The following is a 19,227-nucleotide window of genomic DNA, read 5'->3' as shown; positions in this document are numbered from 1 at the left end:
TCCCTTAAATATTTAACAAAGATTTGTGATTTTTTGCTTCACATGCCCCTTCACCTACCCAGAAGAGTTCCTGACCCAGGATCTCTTCCTTTTAAGAATGGGAGGTTAGAGCTAAACCCAGCTCAAGAACCCTTTAGGCCCGACACTAGGAAAGACATTACTCGAATTGCTCAAGCTCATAGTAGCTGTTACTTTAATCTATTAAGAAGTATATGTCTAGCAACTTCCCTGGTGGTGCAATGGGTAAGCCTCCGTGCTCCCAATGCAGGGGGCCCAGGTTCGATCCCTGGTCAGGGAACTAGATCCCACATGCATGCTGCAACTAAGAGTTCACATGCCACAACTAAGGAGCCCGCCAGCCACAACTAAGACCCAGTGCAACCAAATAAATAAATATTAAAAAAAAAAAAAAAAAAGCTGACCTGAAATCATCTTAAAGAAACCAGAATGCTCACAATGCTTGTGCAGGTGATTTATTGCAACTATTTGCCTTCATAGTCTATTACACCTAGAGGTCACTTTATTAAGCAGCAAAATAGTTCACATCACTCAACTTCAGCTGAAACCAAGGCATAAGACTGCTCTAGGCAACAGGGAGGCAGTGGGCAAGCCCACCGCTTTTAAACCTGTCCTGCTCTTCCTCCCGGTGTGCCAGGCTCCTCTGTTCCTGTAACTCAGGCCACTGTCACTTGAAACAAGCTTTATCTAAAGGTTGCCAGGTCCCCAGGCTTCCTTCGTCAATGACAGTTACAGCTTTCCTTGCCAAACAGAAGCCACGTTCAAGAGGCAAAACCCTCCATCACACATGCCAGTGCAACCTGGGTCTGACACCACAGCGTGGTTATTTGTCAGAAGAAAAACTGCAATTTAAGCTGGGTGTCCTAAATCCATATTATTCCCATCCCTCTGTTTCTTAAAGATAACAAGAGGAGAACTGAACAGATAGAAAAGATTCAACTATTAGGTGTGCTGAAAGCATGGTGCCCTGACCCAAGATGTCACAGCAGAGCAGTGCTGTAACACTAACACTGGTTTGGGCTGCTCCAAGGGACTCAAACTTAGTTCGGGTTGAGAAAAACTAACTACACATGGGTCAAAAAGACTAACCTGGCAACAAACTAAAAACCATGGCAGGAAGAGATCTCTTGTGAGTGTCAATACTTTATTTTGGTGTGAAGATGGGAAGCTGGAAAATACACTGTATTTAAAATTTTCTTGGTTCCCCCTCACATTGTGGAAACCCCCTCCCCCCAGAGCTAATCTGTTCAAACTCAAATACTTAAAAATTACAGCAGCAAAACAAAAGCGCAGAAAAAAGAAAACCAGATGGAGAAGGTAGCCAGGCCAGTAGTGTCACTTGGTGTGGACGACTGAGGTGCTGAACAGGAGCTTCTGTTTCTGTTTTTTTCTTTTCTTTCCTCCTTTCTCTTCTAAACAGAAAACAGAAACAGCTTAGCTTAGAATGCCATCGCCTTGCCCCCTGGCCAGTTTTCATTAATGATAGTCGCAGGCAGCTAGGAGTGCAGGCTCTGGAATTAGACCTCCTGGATTCAAATACCAGCCCTTGCACACTCTGGTGTTTGTCTTCAGGTCCATCACTTACGTCCCCAGCCCAGCTCCTCATCTGTAATGTGAGTTATACCCATTTAATATGGGTATTGGGAGAATAAAATTAGCACAACGCCAGGCACACAGGAAGCACGCCATAAATGCCAGTGTTGTTCTTATCTAGTTCATGACCACCACAGAGCGGGGGTGTGCTTCAAGCCTGACCTTCTCCATCTATTAGCCACCCTCCACCACTGTGTCTTAGAAGGTTAAAAAAAAAAAAAGGTCCTCAGAATTTCACACCAAGGCTAATCTGGGGTGCAAAAAGGTGCTAACGTACCAAATGGAATGTTAGTTGACACTAGAACGTGAGCCCTGAGGCTCAGAGGGAAAAGTGCAACTGATTAGTGATGTCTGCCACTGGATCCAGGAGGGAATGACAGCCCCGAGCTGAGCACCCCACTTCTGTGCCTTTACCAGAGAGGGGATCTGAAGTAGCTGGCGTGTCCAGTTTCATGAAGGCTGCTTCAATAGCTTGGCTGAAGGAATTCTGGAAACTGGGCACAGGAACACGGTCTGAGTTATCACTCTCCCCATCGCTGTCCACAGGGGCAGGAGGACCTAAGCTGTTTTCATCTAAAAAACACCAGTGTTAAAATTGCAGAAACAACACTAGAGCCTTTTACTTTCTGAAAGGGGCCAAATTTCCCCTTTACCAGAGGGCTGTTCTCACCTTTCTTTGGAGCAGTTTTGGGCCACACATCTGCTTTTGCTTTTCCAATTCTCAGCATCTGCCAAAGTGTGAAAGGGGAGGAAAGAATTTAAGTAACTGACCCCATTTCTTCTCCAGACTCCTACCTTGACACCAACTGGTACAGGGGACAAAGAACCAACTACCTCCTCTGGGAAAAAGATTTTCTAGATACTTCTCTCCTTAACACTGTTTTGGTCATGTCCTCTATATCCTGACCAATGGAACTGGCAATGAAACCCACAAGGTGGGAAACCAGTTGTTCCTTAGGAAAGAAACAGGTAAAGAATATTGCAAAGAAGGCACAAGAGATTCATACTCAGATTCTGAAGTTGGGAATCCTGACTCTGTGTCATTGCCTGCTTCTGACAAATTTTCCTACTCTTCTGGAAACTCCTAAAAACATCAACCTCTTAGAATAAGGAGTATACAGGACCTTCCAATTTTAAAACAAACCACCTGGTTATCAAACCTCAGTTACTTAAGGCCACAAAAATCAATTTAACTTTATCCCGAAACTGCTCCCACAGCCCTCATTACCTTGTGGTCTTTGCTTATCCAATAGTTCCTTAACTATTAACTTTTAGATCCAGCCATAAACCATATCCCTGCAAGTACAGTAAAATCAGAACAACTATTCCTCTTGCCCGAGTGAGGAAATTTTTCATCCCACTTGGCCAAGACCAGCTCTGTAAGTGCTGAGGGCCACTATGCATCCCAGCTGCCACACATACCATGCCACTCAAAGCAGGGTGAATTTTACCAAGAGACAAGCCCAAGAAGATACAAGTAGGAATGCCTGTCCTAAATGTTTACCAAAGTGGGGCTTGCATGTTGTGCAAGATGAGTTCAACTGGCAGATGTTGATTTCACTGATAAACTTTCGTCATCATGTACCACACTTTGATGATCTGCTCCCTTGGTCCCTGGGAGTCTGGGGTCCAATAGTACGACATCTGAATCATCTTACTCTTCCAAGGTCATTAAAATATATCACCTATATTTTAATCTTGACAAAAATGTTTAAATGTTTAACCTGAGTCCACTCATGAAAAAACAATCAGAAAAATCTCAACTACAGGATAATCTATAGAACAACTGGTCTGGATGCTTCAAAAATATCCATGTCACAGGTAAAAAACAAAAAAACCGAAGCCAGAGGAACTGTTATGCATCAAAGGACACTAAAGAGACTTGAAAAACTAAATGCAATGAATAGTCTTTGATTAAATCTGACTAAAAACAATACAGGACACTGAGACAAATGGGAAAATAAAAATATGTGCCATCTTAGATAGTATTAAATCAGCTGTCTTTGATGTGATAATGGTAATTGTAGTTATACAGGAGAATGTCATTTTGGGGGCATGTATCTCCCAAGTATTTAGTTGTGAAGTGTCATTCATGAGGTCTGTAACTTACTTTCAACATAGAAAAAAAAGAGAGAGAGAGAAAAGCAAGCAAATATAGCAAAATAGTAACAACTGGTAAATCTGGGTGAAAGGTATGAATGTTCATTATACTATTCTTTCAACTCTTTAAGTCTTAAGTTTTTCAAAATATAAAGCTGAAAAAAGCAATGGCAGTAAAACCTAGCTAAAAAAACTTAGGCATTGACCTAACTCCTAGGAGCCACTTGCTTTTAACCTCTGAAACCTAGCAGTTCATTCTCAGGATTGCTCTCAATTATTTCATCCTCCTTGACTTCAAGGACTCTCCTCACCAAAGTTCAACTCCTGCTTATTCCTCAGCACAAACTGCCATTTGTACGTGAGAAATATCCATATCAACTAACTGCTCTAAAGAACTGTTAAGCTAATGATTCCAAACTAGCCCCAAAGAAGTGAATACTAACCTCCTACAAGGCTGCTTGTCAAGCTGTCTGTCCATCTTCCTCAGTTATCTGATTGCAGGAATGCTGAGTGTTTTGCTTGTTTTAAAGATTAATACTGCTCTGACATCAAATGTCACTAGCCTAGTGTTGCCTCCAACCCAACTCCTCAAGAAAGCTGATTTGGCTACTTACAAGATAACCAAGACAACTTTCCCTTTCCCAAAGTGAAGAAGAATGGTTTATTATATGTAACAGATACCACTGAATCAGAGGTCCTAGAACCAGGGACCAGTTAAAATTGACTGACATATCCCCAGCCCCTAGAACAGTGCTCAGTACAAAAGTATCTATTGACTTGTTAAATAATTAAAGCTCCTGATTCTTCCTCAACTACTCTTGGCCTCTTTCCTTGGTAAGTCTATGGTAATATCTGAGACTAACTCCATGACCTTCCGTCTTTAAAAAGCCTTCCATGGTTATTAGAGTCAGTGCAACATTAGCCTGTAAGTCTCCCCATCTCCAACAGAGGGATTTCCAGAAAGAACGAGCATCAAAGTTCATGTTATGTACCCTTGGGCTGCTTCACAAGCAACGGGTTTACCTGGGCAAAGGAAGGGAAGGGAGAGTCTTCTTCCAGACTCCCAACGCAGAATGAAGAACTGCCCTGACTGGCAGTGGGTGACAGAGGGGTCAGCAGAAAGTCTGAAAGGGAACCAGAGACCTGATTATACAAGTCAAGTTCCAAAGAGTTAGTGTCCTGTTAATAAGAGAGAAGAGACAAACCCAGAATCGGGTCTGGATAATTACCAACCCTGCCTCAGAAAGCTAACTGTGATCCACTTTCAACTCCGCCATGTGCTTATAAAGCCAAGAACATGGCCTATTGCTCACATGAGTGATCAGCATAGAGAGAGAAAAGTTTCATGGTTACAATAACACTAGAAGGCATAGCAATATCTATTCCCACGGTAAGAAAAATCCTCTCCACATCAGCTGGTTCTCAAGGCCTAGGTATCGGACTGTCATAGAATGGTTTTATATGGATGAAAAAGCTCCAAGAAAAAAAGATATAAAATGTAATCATGTCAGCCTTTATGTTCCAGCCAAAAGAAGTCTATGACCTGGGAATATTCAGTTAGAATCCAAAACACATACAGCAGCAAAATCCAGCAAGATGCAAGCTTTTCCCTGATACTCCCTAGGTAATAGTCTTTTCCATCCTTTCTGACCTAGGGTTGAACATTTCCCACAGATCAGTCTACCCACTGCCCTGATCACTGCTGGAAGGGAGAGGCCTATTCACTCTCCCAGCAGCAGGCCCTGCCATGGTCAGCCAGGGCTCTGTGGTACTTTTATTCCTAGGACCATCCAACTGCTCTTGCCTGAATACATTAAAGCCCACATAACTTCAGAAAAGCTAGTATGTGAAAACGCAGTCTTTGTATCACAGATGATGTAGTCAATGTTTTGCCATGTTCCTTTGTTTAGTAGCTCTCTTCTCATTATGAAGAGCAGAATGGCTGTGCAGCCCTCAAGACCCAGATTCCAGTCCCAGTCCCTGCCACTAACCAAGTCCCTGCCTTGGTCTCAGGCTCCTAAATCTGCCAAGTGATGGGCATATGATCACAAGGGTCACCAAGAGTTTTAAATATTCTGATCTTGGACCTTTCATTGAAAATGCCTGACAAAAATAAATTTTAAGTATCAAAAACTATCTGCCAGGAGGATGAAGATCAGAAAAGACAGCTCTCTGAAATTACAGTAACTCCTTTTAACTGTTTCATTTCATGACACATTAATACATTCTATATATAAGGAAAAACATTTTTAAAAGGCTGAAGGCCTATACCCTGAGAAAACCATAATTCAAAAAGAGTCATGTACCACAATGTTCATTGCAGCACTATTTACAATAGCCAGGACACGGAAGCAACCTAAGTGTCCATCAACAGATGAATGGATAAAGATGTGACAAATATATACAATGCAATATTACTCAGCCATAAAAAGAAACGAAATTGAGTTATTTGTAGTGAGGTGGATGGACCTAGAGTCTGTCATACAGAGTGAAGTACGTCAGAAAAACGAATACCGTATGCTAACACATATATATGGAATCTAAAAAAAAAAATGGTTCTGATGAACCTAGGGGCAGGACAGGAATGAAGACACAGACGTAGAGAATGGACATGAGGACACGGGGAGGGGGAAGGGTAAGCTGGGATGAAGTGAGAGAGTGGCATGGACATACATACACTACCAAATATAAAACAGATCGCTAGTGGGAAGCAGCCGCATAGCACAGGGAGATCAGCTCGGTGCTTTGCGACCACCTAGAGGGGTGAGATAGGGAGGGTGGGAGGGAGATGCAAGAGGGAGGGGATATGGGGATATACGTGTGCATATAGCTGATTGACCTTGTTATACAGCAGAAACTAACACAACACTGTAAAGCAACTATACGCCAATAAAGGTGTTAAAAAAAAAAAAAAAAAAAAGGCTGAAGGCCTCTCAATCCTGATCTCACTCCCGGTCTGGAACACAATCATCCCAGTATTTTTCTATACATTTAGACATATAAACCCATATTGAAATGCTTTGTTTTGTGTGGCTTTTTTAACCCAAAAATGGTGTCATGTTTTGTCTTGTTCTACAACCTCCTTTTATCTTAAAGGTCTAACCATTAGTTCAGGAAGACAGCTATTTTCTTTTTCAGTAGGTGTAAAGAATTTCATAGTATAAATGCTGTAATTTAGCCATTTCCCTACCAGTAGACTTTTGTAGGCTGTTTTCTCCCCCTATCATAAATAAGACGACATAAATAAAGATGTTCACACAAACAGGGGGAGTATCTTAAAGGTAGAAACTAGAAATAAAACAGCTGGGTTGCGGAGAAAAATCTAGGTTTAACCATCCTGCTATATGAGCTGCCTGAGGTTTTTGGAAGCTAAGTCGGTACAGCCAATGGAAAAGTGAATCAAATGGTAGGAATTTGATGGATCTCAGGAATCTATTAACCACCCAAGTAAGGTTAGTCCCCTAAAGACCCCCACCGAGATCACATGCCGAGATCACAGCTGTAAATTCAGACACTAGGGCTTTGCTTAAGGTCTGTGGCTGGTGGTCAACTTCATTCTTTAAATCCCAACTCTATTTACCTGCTTGGGAACCTGGACTTCTGCTAAGAGGAGAAAGGGAGAGAGCCCCATGGCCCTCAGTGCTGGTGGGACCCAAAGCAGAATCAGAGGAGCAGGTATAGGAATTGAAGGCAGGAAACTGCTGTAGATTCTCGAGGGGAATGTGGACTTCTGGGTCTGCAAAGCAAAGACAAGAATGGTAGGCCCACGTACAGAATTCCTCAAATCTTTTCCAACAGTTGTGGACAGTCAGTATGAATCCCCCAGGGGTCTGAATGATGGAGACAGAGCTTTAAAACCCAAATTTATAGTAACTGTCATTTTATAATATGTCTTTGTTTTAATATAAAAGCCTTGTTCTAACTCTTCTTGGTTGAAGCTAGGTGATAAACCTGGGGATAATTATAATATTCTGTATACTTGTGTTTGAATATTTCCATAATAAAAAGTTAAAACAAAAATGCCTTCGTTCCTGAAACATCACTTTTCTCAACTATTCAGGACTTGTGCTAAACAGCTACACAACATTGGTATGCCGGCTATATACTTATCCCAGTTGAAGAAATAAAATTTATGTTTACCATACCACATGGAGTCAAAATAGTTAAAGTCCTTTCCCTAGCCAAGGACTCAATTCCTTGTTTTCAGGAGGTTAACTAGACCCTCATGTCACACAATCCTTGGTTCAGTGAAGCTTATGTTTAAGAACCAGATCAAAAGATTCTACTTACTGGTATGAAAGAGCTCAAATCTAACTTCCTGCACTTATTTCCTAGTTTGTCAATAGGTCTCTACTATTTCAGACTCTCCTGGTAGACTTGCTATGTATAGATGTCTCCAGAGTCAAAGGTGAGGCCAACAATGTATCCAGAGAGCACAGGGCCAGTTATCCCCAACATGCAGCAGATCTCCAATTCCCTTCCCCCACCCGCCCAGGTTTTTTTCACCCACTATGCCAAGGATGAACTTACTATGTGCTATGCACTTTGACCAACATCAACTCATTAATTCTCATGTAAGCCTAGAAGTAAGGAGGTACTCTCACAACTCACATTTAAGAGCTGAAGAAAGCAAGTGGCAGACCTGACATAGGACCTAAACAGTCTGGCCCCTGGGCCCAGGCACGGGATCTCTGTACAATGATGCACAGTTGTGCTCATAATTCAGATGAGAGTTCTTGAACTTACACTTGCCCTGTCTCTTGTTCTCCTCCATCTCAATCCGGCGCTCTCGGCGACGTTCCTCCCGGGCCTTCTTCTGGCGCTGCCGCTTCCTCTTCTCAATGTCATCTGCGGGTTGGTGAGGTTGTGAGGAGGCAGACCCAGGACAACCTGGCCATTAACTCCTCCACTTGGCTAGTAGCTAAGGGCACACGAGTGGGCCCAGCTGGATTGGATGAATGGATGGAGTGTATCAGGAGGTTCTGAGACTCATGACAAAAGCTCCTTACTTCCTCTTGTGGGTTTCTAGTCACAAGAATCCCTGAACTCCACTAAAAAGGGAAGCAAAGTAGGGGGCATTCTCACCTGAGAATAACTCTAGGGTTTCCTTAGAGACCAGAGGAGGCTGCAGAGCCAGTTCACAGATGCTGAACTCGCAGGTGAGCGGCAAGTGAGAGAGGTATCTATGACGCTGTCGCACATCCTACAAGGGAAAAGGGACCGATGCTCAACTAAGACCAGGACTAACTCTAAGAGCAGAGGTTCCCACCCCAGATATCCGGCAGTATACCACACCCTCTCAGATGGCAATGGGGCTCAAAGAGTTACTGCTCAAGTTATCAGCTTTTGAAAAGCTGAATAGAAATTGTCAATTAACCTACCATAAGGTAGAATAAGCAACCAAAAGCAGTTTTTTGGTTTGTGCTGCAAATGAATGAATTGAGGCTGGTAATGAATGATCTAAAGCTGATCAGCTGTTTCAGCTTTTCTGGGGGACCACAACAAACAGGGGAGAATAAGGAAGATAAGAGTTATTTACTGGGAAAAAAATCTGGGAACCACTGACTGAATTAATGATAACTGGGAAGGCAGATAAAGCAGGTTTCCCTACTGAACAAAGCTTGGCCTAAAACAATAAAAAATGAAGGCCATTAATTTAATTTTCTTTTTATTCTTTTTCTGCATGTTTGATGGAAAGTTCATAGTACTTAATCTCTAAATTTAAGGCTTTTAACAAATTTGTGATCAATACAACGATAACTCTCAAAGAGCAAAAATTCACATATGTAAATTATCAGACACTAATTCATAGGTACCTGCTAAGCCAAAAATTCATAACGAGCTTGTGTAAGCTACCTTAAAGCCTCCAAGGACTTTGTTTTCTTGGCCATTTCTCCCAAGCAATAAGGAGAAACAAAAACAAACTCATCTCGGAAAGTAGGAGACATCTCTATTCCCAAACCACAATAAATGAACCTGTGATACAGACAGCAGTGGTGAGTGACCTAACAGAACCCTGGCATGGTGGGGGAGGGTCATTTAACTTTTAAAAAATTCACAGGCACCATCACTAACAAAAAGACTTAAAACCTTTCAAGACTAAAGGCCTTGACAGTCTGTGAACTTGGATCAGCTAGGCCCACCACAAAGAGATTAGGTTAATGCCCGCTTCCTGCCCCTCCACCTCGCAAGGCAGGCCCTTACCTCAGACATGGAATACCCAGCGATCTCCACCACCGTGGCTGAGATCTTCTCAGGGCTCTGCTCCAGGCTGCCATACTCCCGCACGAGGCAGCGCACGTTCACGGGGTGCAGGAACATGTGCTGCCCATCCTCCGCTGAAGACAAGTGGCTCTATCACACAATACTCTTGGCCAGTCCTCAAGTCAGGCCCTCCTTATCCCAGGCCCAACTCTCCCCCCGATAAGCTGAAAGGCACAACAGACCCAGCTGCCCAGGAGCTAGCAGCAACACCTCCCTCTGCTTAGAGAGCCAGACCACTTCTCTGAAACATTAGCCAGCAGCCCAGCCCTCCTCCTCAGGGACACTCACCTTGGTAAAAGTAGTAACAAGGAGAGCTGCTCAGGTGTGTGATGCTTGGCTTGGTGACGGGTTCCTGCTGGCTGGACTCGGTACAAATGGTCCCCTCTCCAAGATTGTCTTCTGCTAACTCCGAGTCCTCACAGGCCTCTGACAACCCTTCAGGCTCTGGTTCAGAAACTGCTTCCTCTTCCTCTACCAGAGGGAGAGCAAGAGGACGAGGAGGAGAGCCCAGAGGACAAACTCCTGCGGTCTCTTCATCAAAAGCAGACAGATACTCCAGCATGCCCTGTTGGGACAAACTGTAGGTCACAGAAAGAACATGTGGCAAAGGCAGGCACAGGAAACAAGCTCTCTTGAGGTTTACCTTAGCTGTCACGTTCACTGATTTAACATCACTGGGGAAAGAACACACATAGAAAAAGCACATAGGAAAAAGTTAAAAATAAATAAATAAATTAATTAATTAATTAAAAGGCACATAGGAAATACTCATAGTTCCCTCTTCTCCCAAAAAAGTTCAGACCTCACAACAGGGCCTAACAGCTGAAGAGCAGCACTTGAGGAACAGCAGCCATTTAGCCTGTAACTGGGACACTAACCTTCCTGGGTTGAAAAACGGACTCCTTCGCCAAGGGAGCCATCAGCACCAGTTGTTCCAGAGCAGCCACGACACCAGCGACCTCCCCTCTGCTTTCAGCCAGTCCTGACAGAGCCTCTTCCCGAGTCTAGAGCACCGGAGAGAAAACCAGAAACATACTTAGTTTGAAGGGCCAAATCTTACAATGGCCTTTCTCAACAGGAGCAAAAGTTAAAAGGCAAAAAGGAAGAGTCTAAGTACTTAAAATTCTCAATCTTTAAGGGAAGCAGGAAGCAAAAGTGCCTAGTACTCAAATGGGATGTTACTCTGCTTAGCATCTCTGACAATGATAACGACAACACTACAAAAAAGCTTCCTGAACAGAAATCCCAGGACACAGAACTAGTCTTCTAGCTTTTACGAACGAAGCTTTGAGAGAGCCCCAGTGCAGGAGATAAGAGTCTGGGCAACCCCCACCTCAACCCGGACAGCTCTACTTCTACACAGCTTTTCTTCTCCCTGAAATGCATTTGAAAAAATGCTCCGCACTACAGAAAGAAATTAAAAAGTATTGGGTTGGCCAAAAAGTTCGTTCGGGTTTTTCGTAGGATGTTACAAAAACCCAAACAAACTTTTTGGCCAGCCCAATAAATACAAAGAATGCTGCCCAAAGAGGACTTATGAGTCAGAGAGATAGAAATTCAAATACCAGCTTCACCTCTTATTAGTTATATGTCCTCAAGTAAATTATCTAACCCATGATTCCATTTCCTCATCTATGAAAGGGGATAGTTGTTCTATCACACCAGGTTATGGAGCTTAAGTGAGATAAAAATAAGTACAGTACCTTAGCACAGCCCCTTTCATGTGGGCTTTCATTGTTCTAATATATGTCAGTGATTCTCAAAATGTGATCTGGAGATGAGCAGCATCAGAGCCACCCTGGAACTTGGGATAATGCAAATTACTAAGCTTACTGAGCCCAGACCTACTGAACCAGTCCCTCAGGGTGGAGCACAACAACCAGTGATTCTGATGCTTGTTCCAGTTTAAGAATCTCTATTGTAGAGGATACAGGACATAAGGGATTCTATATTTGGATAATTCTTGATGCTCCAAAATCCTCAGCAGGCATTGCTAGAGCCCGTTGGAGAGGCCACAGTAATTTCTCCAATGTCCCTCAAATAAAACATCTCCAAAAATAAATCCAAGTGTTTTCCTAAAGAACAAAAAAACCCACCTTGCTTAATTAAGAACACAGCTAATCTAGAAACTCAAGGGTCTCAGTTATAAGATCATCTTGAGTTGTTCCTTTCAGCTCCAGAGAGCAGTTTAAAAATCCCTAGGTCAACCCCTTCCCTCCTATCACCAAAGCCCAGAGCAAACCTACTTTTTTAGCCATTCCCCGCTTGTAATCTTAAACGTGGGGCTGAAGTAACTAATCCCCACCACCCCGTCCCATTTCCAGTGTATCGTCTCACCTTGAGCTCCTGGATAGCTGCCTCAATAAAGCAGGACTCGGGAGTGTGCTTCTCCTCTGCCAGCTGCTGCTCTAGTGCTGCTTTCTCTTCCTGAACCACCCGGTGCAGCACCTGCTCCTTCGAGGCCAGCAGCAATTTGGAGTACTGGCTGTGCTGTTCATCTACAAGAAAGCCAACAAGATGACAGAAATGCCGGACTTCCCTGGTGGCGCAGTGGTTAAGAATCCACCTGCCAACGCAGGGGACACGGGTTCGATCCCTGCTCCAGGAAGATCCCCACATGCCACGGAGCAACTAAGCCCTTGCGCCACAACTATTGAAGCCTGCGCACTCTAGGGCCCATGTGCCACAACTACTGAGCCCGAGTGCTGCCACTACTGAAGCCCGCGAGCCTAGAGTCCATGCTCTGCAATGAGAAGCCACCGCAATGAGAAGCCCGCGCACCGCAACGAAGAGTAGCCCCCACTTGCTGCAACGAGAAAGACCGCGCGCAGCAACGAAGACCCAATGCAGCCAAAAAAAAAAGCTCATGGCTGTGTGACTAAATAGGAACGTTCATACACAGCTTTTTTCCTAAAGTGAAAATGGACTGATTTAGCATGTTTTCCTTAAAAAATTTTAGCAATGACCTTAATATAAGGTTTGTAACTCTGACCCCGTAACACAAGAAAGCTATCCTAAGAAAACCAAAGATGTAGTCAAAAAATTAATGTTCTCAGAACGCCCTGGCGGTCCAGTGGTTAGCACTCTGCACTTTCACTGCTGAGGGTCTGGGTTCAATCCCTGGTTGGGGAACTAAGATCCCACAAGCGGTGAGTTGCAGCCAAAAAAAAAAAAAAACAATGTTCATTAATTATAGCATTATCTTTAGTACCAGAAAAGCTGCAACCAAACAGTAAGTCCAATAAAGAAACAGTTAATGATATGATGGTATATTCATTAAAGAGAATTCTGCAGACATTAAAAATGCTTTTCTAAGAAGGAGGCATTTAGTGACACGGAGAAATAGCCACATTACATGGGGAAAGAAAAGATGCCAAAGAAGAAAACAATCCCAATCTCACAAAAACATACATGCATAGAAGAAAACTGTACAATTAACGTTTGGGGGGTACCTCTGGGTAAAAGGATCATGGATGATTTATTTCCTTTACTTCCCTCCCCCCGATTTTGTGGACTTTAGAATGTAATATACAGATCTATCTCATTTTTACCTTCTGTATCGTGTTCGACAGCATGATATACTCTAATGAAAGTTTCTTGTGGAACATTTAGGTTATTGCCAATTTCTATTACACTGTAACAAAAATATCCTTATACATGCTCCTTGGTACAAATGACTTCTTTATGATATTTAAGTATAAATGCAAAATCAAAGGTTGTGCATATTTTAAATACTACCAAATCCACCCCCCCCACACACACACAAAAGGCTGTTATCGATTTAAACTCCTACAAAGAACAAGAGTACCCAATTCCCCACCCCTGCCAAAACCCAGTACAGGCATACCTCAGAGATATGCCTGTTTGGTTCCACTGCAATAAAGTGAGCATCACAATCAAGTGGATCACAAATTTTTTGGTTTTCCAGTGCATATAAAAGTTTTGTTTACACTCTTCCGTAGTCTATTAAGTGTGCAATAGCATTATGTCTAAACAACGTTGATACTTTAATTAAAAAATACTTTATTGCTAAAAAATGCTAACCATCATCTGACAACAGCAGGGTTGCCACAAACCTTCAATCTGTTTAAAAAACAAACAAACAAAAAAAAAACAACTCAGTATCTGTGGAGCACAATAAAACGAGGTATGCCTATATTTGCTTCATCGTGTGCGTGTGTGTGTGCGTGCGTGAGAGTGACTATGATAGGCATTTTGATTTGCATAACTCTAGGCAAAGTTAAGCCTCTGTAGATACTTGGAGTTATTCAGATATCCTTTTCCGGGAAATGCTTTGCCAGATGCTTAGCCTATTCTACTAGACTGTTCATCTAATTTATAGAACACCTGTATGTTCTGGACATTAATCTGTATTTTAAATGTGTAAATCTTCCCCTAAGTTTATTTATCACCTGTTGACTTTGAGGAGTCTTGCTGGATTTTATTCTTATAAAATCAAATTCATCAATCTTTTTCTTTTATAGCATCTATGGTTTCAGCCTGGTTCAAAATTCCATCCAGGTAAAAAACCTGAGGATTTATAAAGATATTTTCTTGTATTTTCTTTTAAAAGTTTTGGATTTTGTTACATTTAATTCTTCAATCCATCAGAAATTGATTTTTATGAATGGTATGAGATAGAGATCTAATTTCATTTTATTTTTTCCATAAGACTCAATTGTTTCAATACTGTTTACTGAAAAATCTCTTTTGCCCAGAAATTGAAATGCCACTTTAATTCAATGCTCATTTCCATGTGGAATACAGAGAATACAACCTTTTGCACTTCTCCCACTGTAAGCACTGCCCACACTCTAGATCCGAACTGCCTGGCCACCAGTCTGTCTCTTCTATGAGACACGGAGTTCCTTGATGACAGGTGCCAAGACTGGCTGACTGTGGAACCCCCAAAACCTGGGCACAGAGCCAGACACTATTCAACAAAGCTTTATATGTATTTTAATTTTTCATTTTACAACTGAACCAAACTTGAAACCAAGAGTTAAACCACTTTCTGCAAACTCCACCCCAACCTACCGGAACACTATGAATAATTTGGAAATGCTAGAAATGGCTTGCTGAAAGGCTAAATCTCTGACACTAGAAAGATATATTCAAGTAACCTTAAAGGGTATATACCCACCATTATCTGCCCCCAAATTAACCAAACTTACCTCCAAGATGAATAGGATGTTCTACATTCATCCATTTGGATTTGGGCAAGGCCACCAACACCCCTTTCTCCCTCTTCATCAGCTGCATTGTAATGGTATCACCAACAACATACTGATGTGATTCTGTGGCAACAACACTGTAACATGGACATTTATATGTAGCAGGGCAAGGAGTTAGCAGACTGGGGTCTAATCTAGTAAATATCTCCGTCTTACCTCTTGAGATCCTTCTTATGCACAGAACTGTAACAGATGGGACATTTACTCCAGGTCTTCTCGCTCAATGAAAGATAGTGCAGGATGCATGCCCAGCAGAAGATGTGTCCACAACGGGTTATCTTGGCTGCAGTAGGTGGATATAGGCATATTGGGCAAGATGGCACTTCATGGCTACAAATGCGCTGAAACAAAATGCCACCACAAGTTAAACTACTTTCAGAATTGACTAGAGATTATCAAAGTTAAAGCTTCTCCTCTTCCATCCCCATCCCTATACAACTCTAACAACACATCTTCATAAAACTGTTAAACAGTGCAGGTGTATGTACAATAGCACTTCAAGCAAATCATAAAGGAAACAGTAATAATAGTTTAATATACTAAAACAACTATACAACAGGTATTTTGGGGGTTCTACATCAAAGGGAAAAAATGACAGAAATCAATATATGATCCCATTTACAAAAAAAAGATTTATATGTACGCATACATAAAGGCACAAAAAGGTTCTAGAAGTAATGTACCAGTAATTTCCAACAGAGGAGTCAATGAGACTTCCACTTTATACTGTATGTCTCTCCTTTTTTTTTTTAAACCAATGCATATAAAACCTAAGTTTCGTAGACCTTCTATGTCATTTTCAGATGATTTTATGAATTTTCACAGTAATGGGAGTCCAGGCTTTGGGTCCATCATTTTGAAACTACATCATATAACCTAGGAGTGACAAGGGGATACCCAGAGCCCATAACTTCAAGAGACGACAAACACAGCAGTAGCTTGGACAAAGTACAGCTGTGTGGCTCATTTCACCTGTCACAAGGCCAAGGCCTAATCTGATACTGATTACTACAAATGGCTACCAATGAAGCAGTGTCCCTGTAATGAGTCCATCCTGGGTCAGGAGGGTAACCAGAGTTCTCATATTCCCCTGATTATCTCTTCCCAGAAGAGAAGAGGTAGTAGACAGGACTGCTTTTATCCTACAGATCAGAGCCCTCCAACACCCAGTCCTGCAGGCCAGAGCCAATTACCACAAAATGAACTCCAGAAGAAACCAGGACTGATCTCTGGAAAATGTCTACTGTAAGGCCAGGCAGAAAGGGGGATCAGCAGTAAACCCAGCCAAAAGCTGCTGTCACCACGGTCCCTTTCTTTAGTTCTCTCTCCCACTAACAGGTTATAAGCTTAGCTGAGCTACTCACCACTTGTTCCACAAAGTCCCAGTTGACTAAGGTATCAGGATCAGCAAAATGAACTGTGTAGTCTTGGTCTTCAGACACCACAAACTGGCAGCTAAAAACAGGGAGAGACAAGTAAAAGGCAGACTGTCAGAATCCACCAACAAGCCTTCAGCAGAAATTCATCATCTCTTCACTTAGAAATCAAATGCAGGCCATTAGCAGCCATGCTTTGTGAAGCACTAAACTAGGACTTCAGCCTCAGTTCCAAGTCCTGGCTCTGGAAAGAATCCAAAGACTCAGCGGGTAGGCGTCTAAATCCATGAACTCTGTTTCTTCTGCTTCCAGGCCCAGCCAAGCTGCCTGCAGGCCCTCCTCTGAACTAAAATTAAGCCAGACTGTGGCTCCATCAACCAGAAGGGAAGCCAGATCTCCTCCCTCACCCCCAGAAACCACTAGTCTTCCAGGCAGTAGAAAAAACTGTCCCCACTCAATCTTTTGAGTACAGTTTTTTGCTTTTTGGTTATTTTGGCCACGCCACACGGCTTAGGGGATTCTCAGTTCCCTGACCAGGGATCGAACCCAGGCCACAGCAGTGAAAGCCCGGAATCCTAACCACTAGGCCACCAGGGAACTCCCACCAGTTTATATAAAGTACTAAATGGTTACTTCAGTCTAGATCCAAGGTCAAACCTTACATTATAACTAATGCCACACAAAAGGAAACAAAAGAGAATCAGTATTTGAGCAAATGTATGCCAAGCACTCCAACTTGGCACTCAATTCTCCCTTAAGTAATTTCTCCTCCTTTATAGAGGAAAAACTGAATCTCCAAGTGGTTAGGTAAGTTACCCAAGGTCGAAGGCCAAAACAAGATTCAAATCTGGATTCAATTCCAAAGCAAACACTTTTACTACCTCATCATGATACTAAAGCATTATTTAATTTTAGCATTTATTAATTTAAGCTAAATATTCTTTTGAGCACCAAGAACATCCACTTGAAACACATCAGTGTTTTCAAAGTGAGGAGAGAGAGAGAGAGAGAGAGAGAGAGAGAATCAACTCCATTTCTGCCTCTCTCCCACAGTAGTTTAAACGAAGCCTCTTTGCACCATAAATGCCCAAAGGCTCAATTTCGCTTCCCTCCTAAGAGTAGCCATACTCACTTGGCTTGTAAAAACAATTCCTTGTTAAAAGGCTTATGCCCCCACTTGTTCCTTTTTCCCCAGCTGCCATGTCCACTGCCTTCAAAATGACCTGCCTGGCCACGGGGTTCAAAAGTGAAATTCAACAAGTGATTCAGGTTGATCTTCTTCGGACCAGAGAACTGGGCAGGGCTAAACTCTGCCCGCTGAGCCTCTGCTACCTAGAGAGAATGAGAATAAATCAGAGGATTTTAGATTAGGATGACACTTGCTAAATGACAGCAGAAACCTGCACAACCCCTCCTTCTACACGGCTTAAAATATTAACTAAATAAAACACAGGCTTATATTTAGTAAACAATTTTCCTAGGATGTGGTAATGCAAAAGTCTACCTAAGATCTAGATGGGAGTGGAAAAGAGAAAAAGAGCCTCTAACATACAATTACTTATAAACTATTTAGACTGCCCTAAGTGGCAATTAACCATTAAATGACAAAACCCAGCATCAACTCCTCTAGCTATCTTGAAGCACAAAGATTTACTTACTGGATTAATCTTTCCACAGTCCCGTAAGACTCCTACACCTTCACTCTTGTTAGCTACTTGCTCTCTGGTTTGTTTCTGGTCAACGTGAATCTGTGGAACTGTGCTCTGGAGGCGGCCTGCAGGCAGCTACTAACTGCCATAGGCTTCAGGATCCTTCCAGAGACCTCCTGTCTAAGACACACACTGCTATTCATTGTTAATTAAAACTGACAGAATTAGAACATGTAGGCAGACTAGCTCTGTGTCCAGAAATAAATCCAATCAGCACATTCAGAAACAGCTTAGAAAGTGACAAGAAACCACGTATGAAAAATACCATTGCACAGAGATGGAAGATTTATTGTGTTGGAGCTTTTGTGGTCCTCTTGACGTTCCCAAATTGAATTGGTACAGGTACCTGCTATAAGTCAGCTAATGCATTTTCTAATCCCACTTTCCCATTTAATATCATAGGCACTTGGCCCTGTCACTAAATACTAGTAAACAGTCACTTTTAAAAAAAATTTTTTTTGGTAAGCCAGTTTTTTTTTAAGATTGTTTTTTGATGTGGACCATTTTTTTTTAAAGTCTTTATTGAATTTATTACAATATTCCTTCTGTTTTATGTTTTGGTTCTTTGGCTGTGCGGCATGTGGGATCTTAGCTCCCCGACCAGGGATCAAACCGCGCCTCCTGCATTGGAAGGCGAAGTCTTTAACCACTGGACCACCAGGGAAGTCCCTAAAGAGTCACTTTAAATAGCTATATACCATTTATTATTACGATGGGTATACTATAATGCCTTAGCGTAGGACACAGATTGTTCATGGCTTTTCCAGCAATAACAAAATAATGCTATGATAAACAGCTGATAGATCTTTGTGCACAAATATTTGAGCACCTACAATTATTTCTTTTGAACGTAGAGTAGGAATTACTGAGTCAAAGGAAATGCAAATTTAAGGCTTTTGCTGCTTGTTAGTAAAGTCAAATTTAGAGTTTAAT

At 42.2% G+C, this 19,227-nt stretch overlaps 1 protein-coding gene across 1 annotated transcript in view; it reads right to left on the bottom strand.

Moving 5' to 3' along the window:
- Positions 1-1,141: 1,141 nt before the first annotated feature.
- Positions 1,142-19,227, bottom strand: part of RNF10 (ring finger protein 10) — a 30,712-nt gene continuing 12,626 nt past the window's right edge. The window contains exons 3-17 of the mRNA XM_068562417.1: positions 17,718-17,917; positions 16,574-16,664; positions 15,366-15,550; positions 15,150-15,286; positions 12,313-12,473; positions 10,854-10,979; positions 10,264-10,540; positions 9,916-10,049; positions 8,797-8,914; positions 8,458-8,559; positions 7,292-7,447; positions 4,735-4,835; positions 2,282-2,339; positions 2,026-2,184; positions 1,142-1,430 (exon numbers count right to left, since the gene is read on the bottom strand). Of these exons, the coding sequence (XP_068418518.1) occupies positions 1,354-1,430; positions 2,026-2,184; positions 2,282-2,339; positions 4,735-4,835; positions 7,292-7,447; positions 8,458-8,559; positions 8,797-8,914; positions 9,916-10,049; positions 10,264-10,540; positions 10,854-10,979; positions 12,313-12,473; positions 15,150-15,286; positions 15,366-15,550; positions 16,574-16,664; positions 17,718-17,917 (2,082 nt within the window). The 3' untranslated portion in view covers positions 1,142-1,353. The remainder of the gene's footprint in view (positions 1,431-2,025; positions 2,185-2,281; positions 2,340-4,734; positions 4,836-7,291; positions 7,448-8,457; positions 8,560-8,796; positions 8,915-9,915; positions 10,050-10,263; positions 10,541-10,853; positions 10,980-12,312; positions 12,474-15,149; positions 15,287-15,365; positions 15,551-16,573; positions 16,665-17,717; positions 17,918-19,227) is intronic.

This window comes from Eschrichtius robustus, chromosome 14 (genome assembly GCF_028021215.1).
Source record: "Eschrichtius robustus isolate mEscRob2 chromosome 14, mEscRob2.pri, whole genome shotgun sequence".
NCBI classification, from domain to species: domain Eukaryota; kingdom Metazoa; phylum Chordata; class Mammalia; order Artiodactyla; family Eschrichtiidae; genus Eschrichtius; species Eschrichtius robustus.
This window is presented reverse-complemented; position numbering and strand designations above follow the sequence as displayed.